Source organism: Panthera tigris, chromosome B1, assembly GCF_018350195.1.
Source record: "Panthera tigris isolate Pti1 chromosome B1, P.tigris_Pti1_mat1.1, whole genome shotgun sequence".
NCBI classification, from domain to species: Eukaryota; Metazoa; Chordata; class Mammalia; order Carnivora; family Felidae; genus Panthera; species Panthera tigris.
This window is the reverse complement of record NC_056663.1, coordinates 164,284,138-164,300,718: the sequence shown is the minus strand read 5'-3', so window position 1 is coordinate 164,300,718 and position 16,581 is coordinate 164,284,138. Positions and strand designations below refer to the sequence as shown.

At 41.1% G+C, this 16,581-nt stretch overlaps 1 protein-coding gene across 6 annotated transcripts in view; it reads right to left on the bottom strand.

The window, feature by feature from the left end:
* CORIN (corin, serine peptidase) overlaps window positions 1-16,581 on the bottom strand; it is a 251,162-nt gene that overhangs the window by 49,380 nt on the left and 185,201 nt on the right. For 4 of the 6 annotated variants that reach the window (XM_007075910.3, XM_042984584.1, XM_042984586.1 and 1 more), the window contains 5 exons: window positions 15,523-15,668; window positions 14,647-14,754; window positions 4,755-4,868; window positions 2,757-2,867; window positions 537-666 (listed from right to left, as the gene is read on the bottom strand). In XM_007075910.3, coding sequence (XP_007075972.1) covers window positions 537-666; window positions 2,757-2,867; window positions 4,755-4,868; window positions 14,647-14,754; window positions 15,523-15,668 — 609 coding nt within the window. The remainder of the gene's footprint in view (window positions 1-536; window positions 667-2,756; window positions 2,868-4,754; window positions 4,869-14,646; window positions 14,755-15,522; window positions 15,669-16,581) is intronic. The other 2 variants (XM_042984587.1, XM_042984585.1) reach the window with 2 other exon arrangements.

The following is a 16,581-nucleotide window of genomic DNA, read 5'->3' as shown; positions in this document are numbered from 1 at the left end:
TATAGGTTTCAGTCTATTTGTATCAAAGCCAGAGTTAGTGTCTTTTCATTCTACTAAGGATCCAAAATGGCGAACTATTTCCTGATTTACGTTTCCTAATTACTACTGAGGGTAAACTGAAATACCGTTAACTTTAAGTTCTATTTCTCAACTTATTAAAAAATGTGTGTTGCTTAAAAAGAAATTTTCAGTAACCTCTTGGGAGAAAAACCTCAATATTTCCCCATCCAGGTTGCTTGGAGGGAACCATCTTAATGCTTTTGCAAATACTCAACGTGTTTCCTTTCAGAAGTTGTTAAAATACAATTACTGCATTTACATGTAGCGAGAGTCTTCATCAAAGTGGCTTTTCACTGCAGCCTCTTCAGAGCAGGTGCCTGTCATTAAATATGGTTCTCTCACCTGATTCATTTCCCATGCTCTGGAGGGCTCTATGTGAGAGCACTAACTCACTCTGCATTCATAAGGAAGATGTTATTGCCAATTCCACGAAGCCTTCTGAGAAACTCATCAGTGCTACAAACTACTGACCTTACCCTAAACCCATCTGCTTGCAGGCTAGCTGACTCAACGTCTCCTGCCAGCCATCCGCACACACGTGGTGTTCTTTGGCAGATCTGTGAGCCGTCAGGAATGAGGAGGAGCTCACATTTTTAGAGAGGGTCACTGCGGAGAAAAAAAAGAAAGGGAAAACCCTAATTAGAAACATTTCTGCTCAGGAAACCAAAAGCTAACTTGTGATTTCGCTTTGCTTGCATTTGTGTTTCATTGTTTTAATTAAGAACCACTTGATGAGTGCTTGCCCTGTGCTTAGCACTGCTCTCAGTGTTGTGGAAGACTGCAAAAAGTGAATTAGAAATGTTCTCTGCCCTCCAGGAACCACAGGCTCTAGTGAAAGACATGGCAGTTCTTAACTTTTCTTTACGACTTACAAGACGACCAGAGGCAGCACTCAAATCCCTTGAGTTTATCCAGTGATTTGCACAGCTATCAGGGGTTAGTTGTCACTTTGTTCATTTCATTTCCTTTCAAGAGAGTATGTGAGAAGGCAAGGGTAGCCAAGCGATGTTAAGTTAGGACTAATTTGGTATATGCTCTAATTCCTATTTTACAATAGAGCATCCTCTCTACTTCCTACGCCATAGATTACTTGTGAAACACTGTGCAATTAATCACAGCACAAATGATGATCATGGTGTGGCCAGATGATGCAAAGGACTGACATAAGAGGTCAGTGAATGGAAGGATGATGAGTATGGAACAACAGAATTAATCAAACCCAAGATTACAAACTGCAACACTGGATACTGGTGGGAGATGCCTTTAGGTCCTCTCCATGTAAGGAACTAGGTAGATATCTATTTCCTTTGGATCTAGAGCAAGAGCACAGGGAAGGCGGAAGACCCGCTTTTTTAAAAATAATCAATAATAATTTATTTCAAAACTTTGAATATAGTTTGTTGGACTTTCCATTAGCATTTTACATTTTTTTCTCTTTGTTTTCCCTCCAAGATCTTATTTAAATTCAACTTAGTTAACATACAGTGTGGTATTAGTTTTAGGAGTAGAATCTAGTGATTCATCACTTACATGCAACACTCCGTGCTCATCACAAGAAGCACCCTCCTTAATGCCCATCACCCACTTAGCCCATCCCCCCACCACCTCCCCTCCATCAACCCTCCGTGTGTTCTCTATCATTAAGTCTCTTATGGTTTGTCTCCCTCTCTGTTTTTATTGTATTTTAATTTTCCTTCCCTTCCCCTGTGTTCATCTGTTTTGTTCCTTCAACTCCACATGAGTGAAATCATACGATATTTGTCTTTTCCTAACTGACTTATTTCACTTAGCGTAACACATTCTAGCTCCATCCACTTTGTTGCAAACGGCAAGATTTCATTCTTTCTGATTGCCAAGTAATACTCCATTGTATATACATACCACCTCTTCTTTATCCATTCATCGGTCAATGGACATGTGGGCTTTTTCTATAATTTGGCTATTATTGATAAAACTGCTATAAACATTGGGGTGCCTGTGCCCCTTTGAATCAGTACTTTTGTATCCTTTGGGTAAATACCTAGTAGTGCAATCGCTGCATTGTAGGGTAGTTCTATTTTTAACTTTTTGAAGAACCTCCATATTGTTTTCCAGAGTGGCTGCACCAGTCTGCATTCCTACCAACCAGTGTTAAGAGGGTTCCCCTTTCTCCGCATTCTCGTCAACATCTGTTGTTTCCTGTGTTGTTAATTTTAGCCATTCTGACAGGTGTGAGGTAGTATCTCGTAGTTTTGATTTGTATTTCCCGGATGATGAGTGATGTTGAGCATTTTTCATGTGCCTTAGCCATTTGTATGTATTCTTTGGAGAAATGTCTATTCATGTGGAAGACCCACTCTAATACCCTATTCCAGGAGGTGTCAATGATATCAGAATGACAGAATATTAATAATTGTTGAAGCTGGGTGATAATAAAGAGTCTAAAAATTGTATTCTAGCAGCTATATGGTCATAACAATTTAAACCCAGATGTTTTTACATATATTATGGACATTTCAAATAACAAAATAACTTAGGGGGAAATGTTCTGTGCGTTGGAAATAACATCTATGAATCCCTACTGCCAGCTGTTATCATAGTAAAACAAAACAGATGAAATTGGTCAGTAAATCCTGTGAAGTCACTTAAGACTTATTAAGCTCAAATAGCTGATAGGTGTTCCAGTGGGTGGCCAATGGCAGAAACACACAGCTCACCACAGTCCCACTCATCAGAACTGTCCAAGCAGTCGGCTTCACCATCGCACCAGCGCTCACGGGACACACACTCATGGTTCGCGCATTCGAGTTCATCGTCTTGGCAAAATGCTGGCATGGGGAACAAGAAGCGAGACGATGGAAACATTAAACAAGTATGATCATCATTCACATGCACATTATCATCTGTCAGCAGGAGCAGGGAAGGAAGAAAAGCCGCGGGTCTCTGAGGCCTCCAAACAGGTTTCAGGACAGAATAACTGAATTGGTAAAAACTCCTATCACAGATGCCAACCCATACAAATAGCGAGCATTTAAATTACTAGTCACTAAATTATCTAGTTCTGACACTTGTAAATTTAAATTACAAGTCACTAAATTATCTAGTTCTGACACCAGGATTGAAAAAGTGGTACCCAGAGCAGCAGAACTTCCAAAGATTGAGAGAACAGCGTTAAAATCTGATGTGGCATGAGGCAAGCACTGGGGATGAGCAGAATGAAGTGACCACAAGATGGAAACCAGCTCTGTCCACATACATGGATACTGTTTATTCTTTAAAAATCTCTACTATTAAATGACTCCCTGAATCACATACTAATTCTGCTGGGTTTTTAAAATCATAGTGACACTCCTTGATTGCTCACCTGCCTAACATCCATTTCCTTTCTTTCTCCTTTTTTAAGGGAACCTGATTCTGTTCAGCTTCCCACAGCTCCAGAAGATCTTGACTAGTGTAAGTGGGACATTGCATTTTCTAGCTACAACTATTTTTCTTCTGAGTATAGTTACTAGCCCAACGGAAAAGATGGGACCCAAGATCAGAGTTCTGGCCTACCATTTCTGGGGTTGTGCTTTCCAAGATAGTTCCTACCCAAACCCTGCTGGCCAGATCATGCATCCCAACCTGGGACAGCGGCAGCCTGAAGGAAACAGCATTTTTTCTAATTGGTTTTCACTAAGGGGTGCTTCTTTTTGCAATCCAGCTATTTAGGTGGTATCTTTTCTAATTCACACAAAGACCCCTGAATGCTAGCTGGAACCTTGTTCAAAGTTGGCCAGTCTGAGTGAACCCTTAAGTGATATTCCAGAGATGAGGGCAAGGTCATCATCACTCCTTCTCACTGGATATGATCAAGAAAGCATGGCATCTCAGTTACTCTTGGCAGCCATCTTTTGACTCTCGCAGACCTAGTCTGAAGTCAAGCTGAACTTAAAGAATCTAAGAAGAGGTGCTGAACTCCAACATCTAGCCTCAAGAATCCTTCCTGTACTTGACTTTTAAAATGATAATACAAGACATAGTGATACATATGATATAAAATAAAATAATAAAATAAAATAAAATAAAATAAAATAAAATAAAATAAAGTCTTCACTGTTTAAGTCAGCCTGAGCTGGGCTTTCTGTTACTAGTAGATAAAATATCTTGAGAGATAATTTTTTTCTGGTTCTCAAAGTAGTGGCCATTCATTTAGAAAATGTAGAAAAGACAGAAAAGCAAAAACACTTAATAATCCCACCACCTAGAGATAAGAACTGTAAACTGTTTCTGTGACTTTCTGATCTTTTCCTATATGTGGGTATCAGCACTTTAAAAATTCACGACAATAGTGCACATAATACTTTATATTTTGTTTTATTTGCCTAATGACATGTAATGAACCCAGGAGAAATTATTCTTTCCATTTGATTTTTAATGTTTGCATATTATTGCATTTTAGGGCTGTATTTTCTGTCCCCTTTTTTTGTATAGTTGGATAAAATTATAATTTTTCCATGTGATAAATAATACTAGAATAATATCACTGTGCATATAATTTACACATGTTTATGTTCTTGCATATATTTTTATAAGTGGAGATTTGTTCGTAAGATCTGAACATACTAAAAGCTTTTGATACATATTTCCAAATTTCTAGATTACATTCAAAATTAGAGGTAATCAGTGTTTAACATATAAAAAGTTGTGTTGGTCCATTCAAGGTAAGCACTTACAACAGTTTTTCTCATCCATGGCATCAGGGCAGTCTGGGAACCCATCACAGATAACTGTGTGCTTCAAACATTGTTTATTGGATGGACATTCCCAAAGATCTCTCTCTTTACAGCCTGAAGACAGAAGAAAAGGTTATTTGCAATAGATGTGGAGATAAAAATAATGATGGATTTGATGAAGCAACGTAGAAAAATTATAGCACAAAGTCATGATTTCTTTCTTCTTAAAAAGTCTTGACTTCTGGGGGTGCCTGGGTGGCTCAGTCAGTTAAGTGTCCGACTCTTGATTTTGCTCAGGTCATGATCTCACGGTTCATGAGATGGAGCCCCACGTCAGGCTCTGCACTGGCAGCACGGAGCCTGCTTGGGATTCTCTCTCTCCCTCTCCCTCTGCCCCTCCCCCACTCACATGCTCATTCTCTCTCTCCTCTCTCTCTCTCTCAAAATAAATAAATAAACATTTTTTAAAAAGGCTTGGCTTGACTTCTGTATACCATGAAAACTGTAATTTTTAGAGCAGAAATATTCGATAATCTCCATGCTGCAATAGGACAGCTTTCGTAAGAGAAGATCAAAAGTGACATATGGGAAAAGGGGGAAAAAATGGAAAAACAGCTATACACTGACGCTCATCTTTAGCTGTTCTTTTTGCCTTCGGAGTCCATTTGCCAACGCATTAGACTCAACTATGAAATGATAACTTATGCTTTAAGTAAATATGCTAAAACCTAGTGATTTAGATGCATATTATCTTAAAAATGTAATTTCAGCCAACAAATAGAAAGGCCATCTGTGTGTTTAGTAAGAGGCGCCTCCTATACCAAATAGCAACAAAATTAATTTATTTTTATTTTTTTTTTAATTTTCAATGTTTATTTATTTATTTATTTTAAATATATGAAATTTATTGTCAAATTGGTTTCCATACAACACTCAGTGCTCATCTCAAAAGATGCCCTCTTCAATACCCATCACCTACCCTCCCCTCCCTCCCACCCCCCATCAGCCCTCATTTTGTTCTCATTTTTTTAAGAGTCTCTTATGCTTTGGCTCTCTCCCACTCTAACCTCTCTTTTTTTTTTTTTTTTCCTTTCCCTCCCCCATGGGTTCCTGTTAAGTTTCTCAGGATCCACATAAGAGTGAAACCATATGGTATCTGTCTTTCTCTGTATGGCTTATTTCACTTAGCATCACACTCTCCGTTTCCGTCCACGTTGCTACAAAGGGCCATATTTCATTCTTTCTCATTGCCATGTAGTACTCCATTGTGTATATAAACCAAAATTTCTTTATCCATTCATCAGTCCAACAAAATTCATTTAAAAGCCAGGTACAAAAGCTGTTACTTCAGTAACATAGTCTAAGAGATCTAAGGATGTCAACTTCATCAATTAATAGGAGAAATGAACGTAATTTGCACAAGATCAGGACCATAAGCTTGAACTGTAATTTGCCTATTTAATAGCAAGAACTTGCAATGAACTTAAAAAATGTCATTTGCATCAAAGGCAGTGCGTTTCATACATCTGCTGAAACATGCCAAGAGTCTAATGCATTCTTGTCACTCCAGTGGGATCCATGGTCCTTACTAGGCTGCTAGGTGCACGAAGGAGGAGTCCACATGCTGTTCATCTTTGGCTTCCCGCCCCCCTCCCATGTCACAATAGCCCTTGCCAGGCCTTCAACACATGTGCATTTTAAATAATGGGGGGTGGGAGGGAGGAGAGGGTGGGTGATGGGCACTGAGGAGGGCACCTGTTGGGATGAGCACTGGGTGTTGTATGGAAACCAATTTGACAATAAATTTCATATTAAAATAAACAAACAAACAAACAAACAAATGTAGGGAACAGAAAGTCTCTTCACTTCCCAGGAAAAGATCATTTAGTTTAAGGTGAGTGAAATGCAAAGCAGTGATCAAATAAGGGCTTTCTTAGAAGAGGCTATTTCCTGTTTGACCTACTACAAATAATTCAGGGAAATTTTGTGGGTGATTGACTCAGCTTTCTTGGAATCCGTTATAAGAAAAAAAAATCTGCTCTTATCAAAATTTTCATTGAAAACAGTTACCACAAAATAAGTCACTAGAAGAGAAATTTTTATTATGAGCTACAATTAGATTTAAAGTGTTTCACCATTCAAAACTCTAGGAAATGAACAGTGAGGGTGTTTCACTAGCGGTACATCTGGAACAGTCTTAGGCCCAGAGATGTCTATTCTAGGAACTCATGGGTACTTTATGGAGTTTCAGCTAGCAGAGGATACAGACATCATCTGGAGTGTTCTGACAATAACAGTCTCATCAGTCTCATTACAAACGTCACCACTTGCCAGCAGAGGATGAGAGAAAACAGTATGAGCCTTTCTGATTATTCACAAGGTACCCTTCCTAAAAGTCCGGAGAATGTGGACTTTTGGAATGGGCCATGAACGACCACAGGAGTAGATTTTCTGGGACATCCACAAGGCCTGCATTCTTAACAGTAATAATAATAATAATGATAGAATTCATTATCCACTACATATACACATTATAAATATTCATTTTTTAAAAAATATTCAGCGCTCAAATTTCTTTCTTTCTTTCCTTTTTTTTTTAGAGAGAGAGAGAGTTCAAGAAGGGCAGAGAAAGAGAGAGAAAGAGAGAGCAAATCTCAAGCAGGCTCCATGGTCAGCAGGGAACCCGACACGGGGCTCAATCCCATGAATCTGGGATCATGACCTGAGCTGAAATCAAGAGTCGGATGCTGAACCAATCGAGCGACCCAGGCTCCCCAGTTTTATTTCTTATAATAACACCACAATATCAGGATGTCAGGTGATGATCATTGTTTTATAAGTGAGCAAAATGACATTTAGAGAAAATAAATCAACTGTTCCAAATCACAGCCTTACAGAGAAAGATCCAGTAGGGATCTAGGTGCAAGTCTTTAGCTGCAGTCCTCTGTAAAATGAGAATGTACCATACACATAAGGGGTAGAAAGCAATTTGAGTCCTACCTCTAATTTCACTAGCTGTGTGACTTTGGATAGGTTACTTAAACTCTCTGAACCTCAGTTTCAATATCTATAAAATAGTAATAATAAGGCCTGCTACATAGGGTTGCTATACAGATTAAATGAGTATGAGCATTATCCTCTGTATCGTCTCTTTTCTCATAGAAGTTTGTGTGGCCTAATACCTCTTTTGTGGAGTTATGATGAGCATAAATGAAGTAGGATGAACAGGTCAAAACATTAGTCACATGGAAGATAGTATTATTATTTTGCAAAGAAACCACTCATTTTAAAGTGATGTTTTTGGTGTAATTATGTTTTAAATGTATGCTTTACAATGAAAAGAGTGTGCTTCCACTAAAAAAGACATTATGGGGGTGCCTGGGTGGCTCAGTCGGTTAAGCATCGGACTTCAGCTCAGGTCATGATCTCATGGTTCGTGGGTTCGAGTCCTGTGCTGGGCTCTGTGCTGATAGCTCAGAGCCTGGAGCCTGCTTCAGATTCTGTGTCCCCGTCTCTCTCTGCCCCTCCCCTGCTCATGCTCTGTCTCTCTTTCTCTCTCAAAAACAAATGAGCATTTAAAAAATTTAAAAAAAATAAGGACAGATATGGATGGAGTGGGATGTTTAATGGAGTTTCAGGTCATAAAACCAAATAATTGTTTATGTCAGAATGATCACCACCACCACAGAGATCATGACAACACCCACTCCTGGAGGCCATGGTGTGTGGCTAAAGTAACCAAGCCATCCCAGCTTACCCAAGACCTCCTGTTCTGAGCACTAACTGTCCCTCGGTCCAAAAACCTCCCCTGGTCCCAGGCAAACCAGAGGCTTCTTTGCCCTACGTGTGCTAAGTTTGCGCCGTGTTGTTCGCTTCCTCTAGCTTTCGTTTTCACAAAGACTCTGTGAAGCAGCAGGCTTCCATGCCAGAGGCAGGTCCAACCTGAACTGGAGCACCATTGGTCTTTTTTTCTCTCTACCGAAAATGTTGTCATCATAGGTAAAGGCAGCAAACCACTTTAAGTGGATGCTTCTTGTATTGGAAGGATCTCCCAGGCAAATATAAGGTGAGCAGGTGGGCTCATTAGGTCTGCAGAGTTGAGCTGTAAGAACTAAAACGTAACATCAGGGAGGGGCACCAGGGTGGCTCAGGTGGTTAAGCATCCCATTGGGCTCAGGTCATAATCTCAAAGTTCGTGGGTCTGGGCCCCACATCGGGCTCTGGGCTGACATCTCAAAGCCTTGAGCTTGCTTCGGATTCTGTGTGAATCTCCCTCCCGGTTCGCACACTCTCTCTCTCTCTCAAAAATAAACAAACATTAATTTTTTTTTCTTTTTATAAAGAAGGGGCAAGGTGAATCTGGGTCCTGGAGCTGCTGGGGCTGGGACAGTCTGGATGCAGCCATGTTGGGCTGGCACCAGAAAGCTGCAGCAGGGAGGCTCAAGGTCCCTGCAGAGCATGCAAGCCTGGGAGATGCAACCTTGGGAGATGGAACCCTGAGAGATAGAACCCTGGGAGATGGAACCCTGAGAGATGCAACCCTGGGAGATGCAACCCTGGGAGATGGAACCCTGGGAGATGCAACCCTAGGAGATGGAACCCTGGGAGATGGAACCCTGGGAGATGGAACCCTGGGAGATGCAACCCTGGGAGATGCAACCCTGGGAGATGCAACCCTGGGAGTTGGAACCCTGGGAGATGCAACCCTGGGAGATGTAACCCTGGGAGATAGAACCCTGGGAGATGGAACCCTGGGAGATGGAACTCCAATCTCAAGGACCAGCGGCAGCACCTGTAGAACAGCAACACCAGCACAAACCATAAGGCTTACGGTTCCTCAGCAGCTCCTCCCAACTCCTCCCCCATTTAGGGGTGACATCCCCATGTCACCTTCTTCAACATATGCTGGCTTAGGACCCTCTGAGGAGGCAGGATGGGGGAATGGAAAGGCTTTAAACTGTAGGCTGGGGCCCCCTTCCATGACTCATCCTGGAGGGAGATGGGGACATCTGCCTCCAGGTAAGTCTACCTCCAGGATGAGACAGCACCCTGCTGCTGGTGTTTACGATGCGAACCAGCGGCTCTGCCCAGCTCGCACTTCGGACATGACATGCCAGCCTTATCTCCTCTGCCATAAACAAGACTTTGGTCTGTCTGAAACAAGACCAAGCAAGACAGGACTCCTCCCCTCCAGGGAGATCCCCAGGGTGACCTTTGAGCTGCCCCCTGGATATGCTGGCACCATGGCAGATGGGTGCTTGGTTATTGCCTTCTGAGGAATGAATAAAGGCACAGAATAAACATTTCAAGCTCTGGAGGATAAAGTGGGCGTTCTCTACATTTTGCAGGTGAGGAAACTGAGGCCCAGAGAAATTAAGTGACTGGCCAAAAGTCACACAGTCTCTAGGTGCTGAGCTGGGATTTAAATTTCACTCTTATGTGGAGCCTGAGAAATTTAACAGAAGACCATGGGGGAGGGGAAGAAAAAAAAAAAGAGGTTAGAGAGGGAGGGAACCAAAGCATAAGAGACTCTTAAAAACTGGGAATAAACTGAGGGTTGATGGGGGGTGGGAGGGAGGGGAGGGTGGGTGATGCGTATTGAGGAGGGCACCTGTTGGGATGAGCACTGGGTGTTGTATGGGAACAACATAAATTTCATATTAATAAAAAAAATCCAAGTCTAGGTCTACACAGAGCACCCCCTGACATTCCAGGCTGCCTGTCCAAGATGCCAAATGAAATAGCTAAACAGTGAACCAAGTAGCAAAATATCAAAAGAGAAAGCCATTTGTGAGTATCCAACATGATACGGACATAGTGACTCGAACTCTGTTTCGGCCAGTTACAGAGCAGAGTCGGGGTCTTCCACAAGCAAAGAGAAAGAGAGGCCTGGAGACTACTATTTGCTAAAAATGCCACGTAAGCCATTCTCTTTGAGAAGTCATAGAAATACTATTAAAGGATCCAAATGGATAGGAAAATAGGTCTTTTGGAAAACTTTAAAAATTAAGCTACAGTCAGAGGCTTTGATTGCAGCACAAAGGGGTTTTGATCCCAAGAAAAGATTATATTTGAAGATTTTATTTTATTTGAGCCCAGTGATTTTTTTTTTTAAGATTTCTTTAAAGCTTTATTCATTTTTCAGAGCCAGAACATGAGGTGGGGAGGGGCAGAGAGAGAGGGAGACACAGAATCTGAAGCAGGCTCCAGGCTCTGAACTGTCAGCACGGCCCGACACAGGGCTTGAACCCACAGACCGTGAGATCATGAACTGAGCTAAAGTCACATGCCTAACCGAGGAGCCACCCAGGCGCCCCATTGAGCCCAGTGAATTTCAATCACTTGAAGATAAACAGGAAGGCACTTAATGACACCTGAGTATTTGTATTGTCGACAATCTTTCTGCATATGGTGTATATCCTTATACACAGAACAGCGATCAATTAGTAATCGTGATGCTGTGTTTATGTCATAAAGGGTTTTATGTCTACTGTCTTAGCTGTATTCCCATTTAACTGCCCCATTGAGAAGACATGCTGCTCACGTCACAGACCAGGTACCACCTGGCTCCTGCTGGTTGGTAGCCCAGCCAAAGCATGGACATAGGCTTAGCAAACTCTAACCTCAGTCTCACGAACTCAAATCTATGCATGAAGGCAAAACCCAGAAATGCAATCCATGTTATTTCCCTCAGCTCTCTTTTATGCCATTCCTGTTCATTTCTTTGCCCAGATCGTCACCTTTTTCTTCATGGCTTAGATATCAGTGCTTGGGAAAGGTTATGCTGAAAATCAACTTATTTCATCAAGTTGCTAGTTTAACAGACAGTTCCGTCCACATGGCGGACAGTGTTTTCACAGTGTTTCACAGTGTTTTCAACGGTTGTTTACATTAGCAATTACACAACCAAAACAAACTTTAACGGGGCGTCTGGGTGGCTCAGTCGATTGAGCGTGAGACTTGGGCTCAGGCCATGATCTCCTGGTCTGTGAGTTCGAGCCCCGCGTCGGGCTCTGGTCTGACAGCTCAGAGCCTGGAGCCTGCTTTGGATTCTGTGTCTCTCTGCCCCTCCCACACTCATGCTCTGTCTCTCTCTGTCAAAAAATAAACAAACATTAAAATTTTTTTTTGAAAAAAAAAAAAAAAAACTATAACAAAAATTTACCACCGGAGCAGATGACACTTCAGAGCAACACTGGTGGTTGCTAAATTCTAACGCATGTACAGGTATACCCCCTTTTTCGAAAGATCACATCACACCACTTCGCTTTTAGGAAAAGATCTACATTAGCAACTGTTTTTACTGACCACGAGCAATCTGAAGAGGATTGTCCCTTTCACGAGAAACAGCGGAAAGGAAAACAGGAAAATAGTTTCAGCGAGTGAAAAAGGAAAAGAGCTTCAGCATTGGTTTTGCCGCCAGGCTTTACGCAGGCAGGGTGCACGCTGAGCAGCGAGTAGCGCCCCCCAGCTCCTTCCCCGGGAACTACACTCAGCCTCTCAGCGTCAAGCCACGGAAGCTTTGATGTTTCTCTCTCTGCTTTGTCTTGATTTATTTTGTATACCCACTAGCAAGATGTGTGGTGGGTATTAGAAAGCCTAAGGGAGGATATTTTTAGGCTCTGGGAATACTCAAAATTTTTTTCTACATAAATTAATGGCAATGGCTTCTTCACTTCACACAATTTTGGCTTAGGAAAGTTTTTATAGGAATGCTGTACTTCCGGATTGCAGGGGAAGTCTGTATTTTAAAAGCATAGTTATAAATGGTGTGCTTCGGCCACCATGTTTTCCTCCTGCAGATTTGCCAAAGAAACACAAAATAAATTTCCAACGCGTCAATTATTTTGTAAATAAATAAATCCTGTTTTGAGAGGAAAACCCTACAGTGTTTTTAGAAGTTCTGGAGGATCCGCAGTGTGTGCCAGTGAATGGTTAATTGTCACATTATTCAGTAAAGCTCAAGCCATTAAGTGCGTTAAGCTTCACAATGGACAGAATAAATCAAAACCGTCTGAAGCTTGAGGTGAAACCGGCTTCACTGGGGCTGGTGTTTGCATTGCTGGATGGTGACATGCATGGCCATGGAACCAGAGGGCCAGACTGAGAAGATGAGAAATGGAAGCTGGGTGGTAGTCCTCATCGGGCCCTCCTCCACAGGACTTCTTTATTTCATTTTAAGTGTCTTATTCTCTCAGAGTAACGGACATGCCCATTCAAATGTGTACATACATCCCAAAGGGAAATAAATATATGGAAAATTTCTATCATTGGTCACTTTGAAAAACTTAATAAGAGCTTTCTCATAACTGACTACTGTTGGAGCAATTAATGTAAATCCGAATGTATTAATTTCTCTCCCATTTTTAACTTTCCTTACCTAGAGCTCTCAGTAGTGCCATCAATATATTGAGTGCTGATAGAGATTCGACAACAGATTCTATCATTCTGGTGTGAATTGACTGCCTTTAATTGAGTGAATACAGTTTTGATAAAAACTCCTTGCTAAACTAGAAACCTGACATTTTAGGGTCATTTAAACCCTACAGAGCTTTGAATTTCTTTTTGCAAAATATATTCTAGGACTCAGACCATTTAAAACTAAGTTTTTACATTTCTCAAATATTTAGCCCCCTACTGATAGATTTAGTCCCCTACTTAGATTTAGGTCGAGCCACCCCAGTAGAGTGCCATGTAACCTCTTTAAGTCATCAAAGCTAATCTATTTTAAATTGCATCTCGTAATACCATAACACACTGAAGTCATAGTTTAGCAAACAAATCCAATAGATTCTCAACAAATGACTTATATAAGGGATATTCAATGAGTTTGGATTTATTTCTCCACATAAAGACCACAAACAAGCAAACAACAGTAGCTTCTCCAAACACTGTATGTTCTTCTCTAAGAGAATTACCCCTGGTCATTGGTTCATCATCCTGACAGCCCTAATTGTCTAGAAGATGCACTTGTCCATATTTATAACAACTGACAGGATTTCAGTTTATTGCTTGTGACATTTGTCTAGACCAGAAGGACAACGTCTACTGCAGAAAATTCATTTTGGGAAGCCAGGCAATAGTTCGTATTTCAAAGGCCAAAAGAATAAAATGAATTCAAAAGATGTATTGCCTCGTGTGGTTTAGTGACAGAAAGTGTCAATTCATTCTTAAGCAGAACAAGGTAAATAATCATAACCAAACTATTCTTTGGATAGCCTTTCAATCATTTTGCTTTATTCTAGAATATTGCTTAGTAAAGAGCATTGCCCACTTTCTATTGCCTGACACATTCTGAGGTTACAAGTACAGAGGTTTGCAGGGAAATAAAATAGGAATTAGCTTCACTCAAATTACCATTGGCATTTCTGGCCTTTCCACTGGTGATTTTGGAACTCCACGAAGAAACGTCAGAAAGAGTTTTATCCTTTGCCGACAGAGACAAAATCAGAGAGGGCATGGAAACGAATTCCAATTAAATTTGAATGTTGGAGCCTGAACTCTGTCTGTGTATCTTAGATGCCTATTTAGCAACATGGAAATCATATACAAAGACACTATTATTCTGACTTTTAAACAGACAACAACTGCTTTAACGTTTCTAATCATAAAAATAATCCCTTGCATTTGTGAAGTGCTTCTCCTTTTACTAGGGACATATATCAGCAAGGTCATAAACGGAAGTATAATTTAGGGAAAATCAATAGAGTTAACAGGAAAAATACCTACTGAGTCATACCTTGCCGTTTGATAATACTAAAAGTAAATGCATTAGCATTCGATCCTCATCCCTGCCCATGACTATCAGAACAGCTCACATTTTTAAATACAGGCCTTTATCCTAGCCAGGCATTAACGTATATTCCAGAAAAGTGTCATCTCACACGCATACCGCAGTTTTCTTCATCACTGTCATCGTCACAGTCAGCCTGGCCATCACACCTTCTAGAAGCCAGAACACACCGTCCAGAGCCACACTTGAAGTGACTAGGTGAGCATTCTGTTAAAAACAATAAGCCACTTTATTGTCGCTGGACAGAAAACCTGGAAGCATCAACTGATCTATCCATTTACGGGTGGGCTATTGCCAAGGAGCTATTCCTGAAGAGAAGATGGTCTTCCACAAAGCTGAGCCAACCAAAGGTAGCTTGGCTTTCTCTGCTTGCTGACGGGGATCTTTTTCCTTCACCCCTGGCATCGTCTCTCCCGTCAGTTGTTTAGTGTCTTTATGCTTTCCAGCAATTAACTACCTTCCTGAATGGACAAGCTTGTCCATTCCACAGATTGTCAGAGCCTGAAATAGCCCATGGAGACAATGCTTCTAATGACACCTTGATGTGTCCAACTGTTTCCAGTTCTAATCCTTCCACCAGGTGGGCAGGTCCCGGACTCCCTTTCTCTACCTGATGAACCTATGTTGCCAAGGTCTCTAAAAACTTTAAAGTAACCAAGGCTCGATGTTCACCATTACCTACAGGAACCCTAGGATAAAAGCCACCTATAATGGGCTCTGTGAGTTGAGTATGGTTAAGATAAATACCTGGAATATTACATACATCTCTGCAATTTATTTTTAAAATGAAGACAACATTTAACAGATCAGCACCACATTCTTCAATGAATCAAGTTCATAGACTCACTCACCCATGCCGCCTGATTGACAACTAAATAGAACACAGCAAGAACAATAACAACCGGGAAACTCAAGAAGGGAGCTGATCTATTCGTCCATGTTAGATAACCGGCGGTAATTGATTTAAAAATTAACCTTCCACATCTTCATTAGGCATTAGGCAAGTTTGGTTGTCTGAATTTTCCTCTGGAAATTGATTGCAATCTGTGTCTTCAGGCCACTGCAGGCCCACGATCCCAAGAACAGACTCACAGTGTTCTTTGGAGTGCTCACACAGTGCTCTGAAAGAGAAAGAAAGAGTAAACATGAGTAACAGAAATAGCTACGTCTGAAATGGTATGTCAGGAATATACGTAGGGTTCTAATTCTGCACGAATGTGGGTCTATGTGTGTATCTGGTGTGTGTATATACCAGTATAAATGCACAGATACGTAACAGATATTTGGGAAAACAAAAAGAGTAATACCTCCACAAGGGAAATGCATGCCAGCAACATAATTTCACCAAAAGAAACTTCATTGCAGAAATAGAAATAAAAGTTTGCTGTGTGTGTTTTTATTGAAATGTATTTCACATATAACATGATGTATATTTAAGGCGGAAAACATGTTGATTGATAACATTTATATATTATAATGTGATGATAGAACCTCCATCACATCACATAATTACCATTTCTCTTTTGTGGTTGAAAAATTAAGATCCAGATTCTTAGGAAGCTTGATGATTATAATACAATACCTTTGTCTATATTCACTATATTGTGCATAAGATCTCCAGAATCTATATATCAACTAGTCGCAAGTTTACGCGCTTGAACAGCATCCAGAACACAGATACCCTTCTGTTCTCTCTTCTGTCTTCCAAGCAGACACATTCTCCAATGCTTTTATTCCAAGTCAGGAAGTTCCCAGCATCGGTTTGGAGAGTCGGCCACCAAGGGTCATGGCATCTATACCATACCCTCAACCGCAGAGTTCTCTTCCTCTGGCGAACAGCCATGGGAGCCATTCCATGTGCCAGCTTGGCTTACCCAAGGCACTGCCATCATCACTTCAACTTGAATCAGTAGTGTTGACAAGTTTGGCACCTCCCCCCAAACCCCTCTACACTGAGCTCAAGTCGGCTAAAATAAAATGTGTTTGTTTCTTTTTGAAAGAAAATCTACACTAAGCATTGTGCTAGGTGCTTTC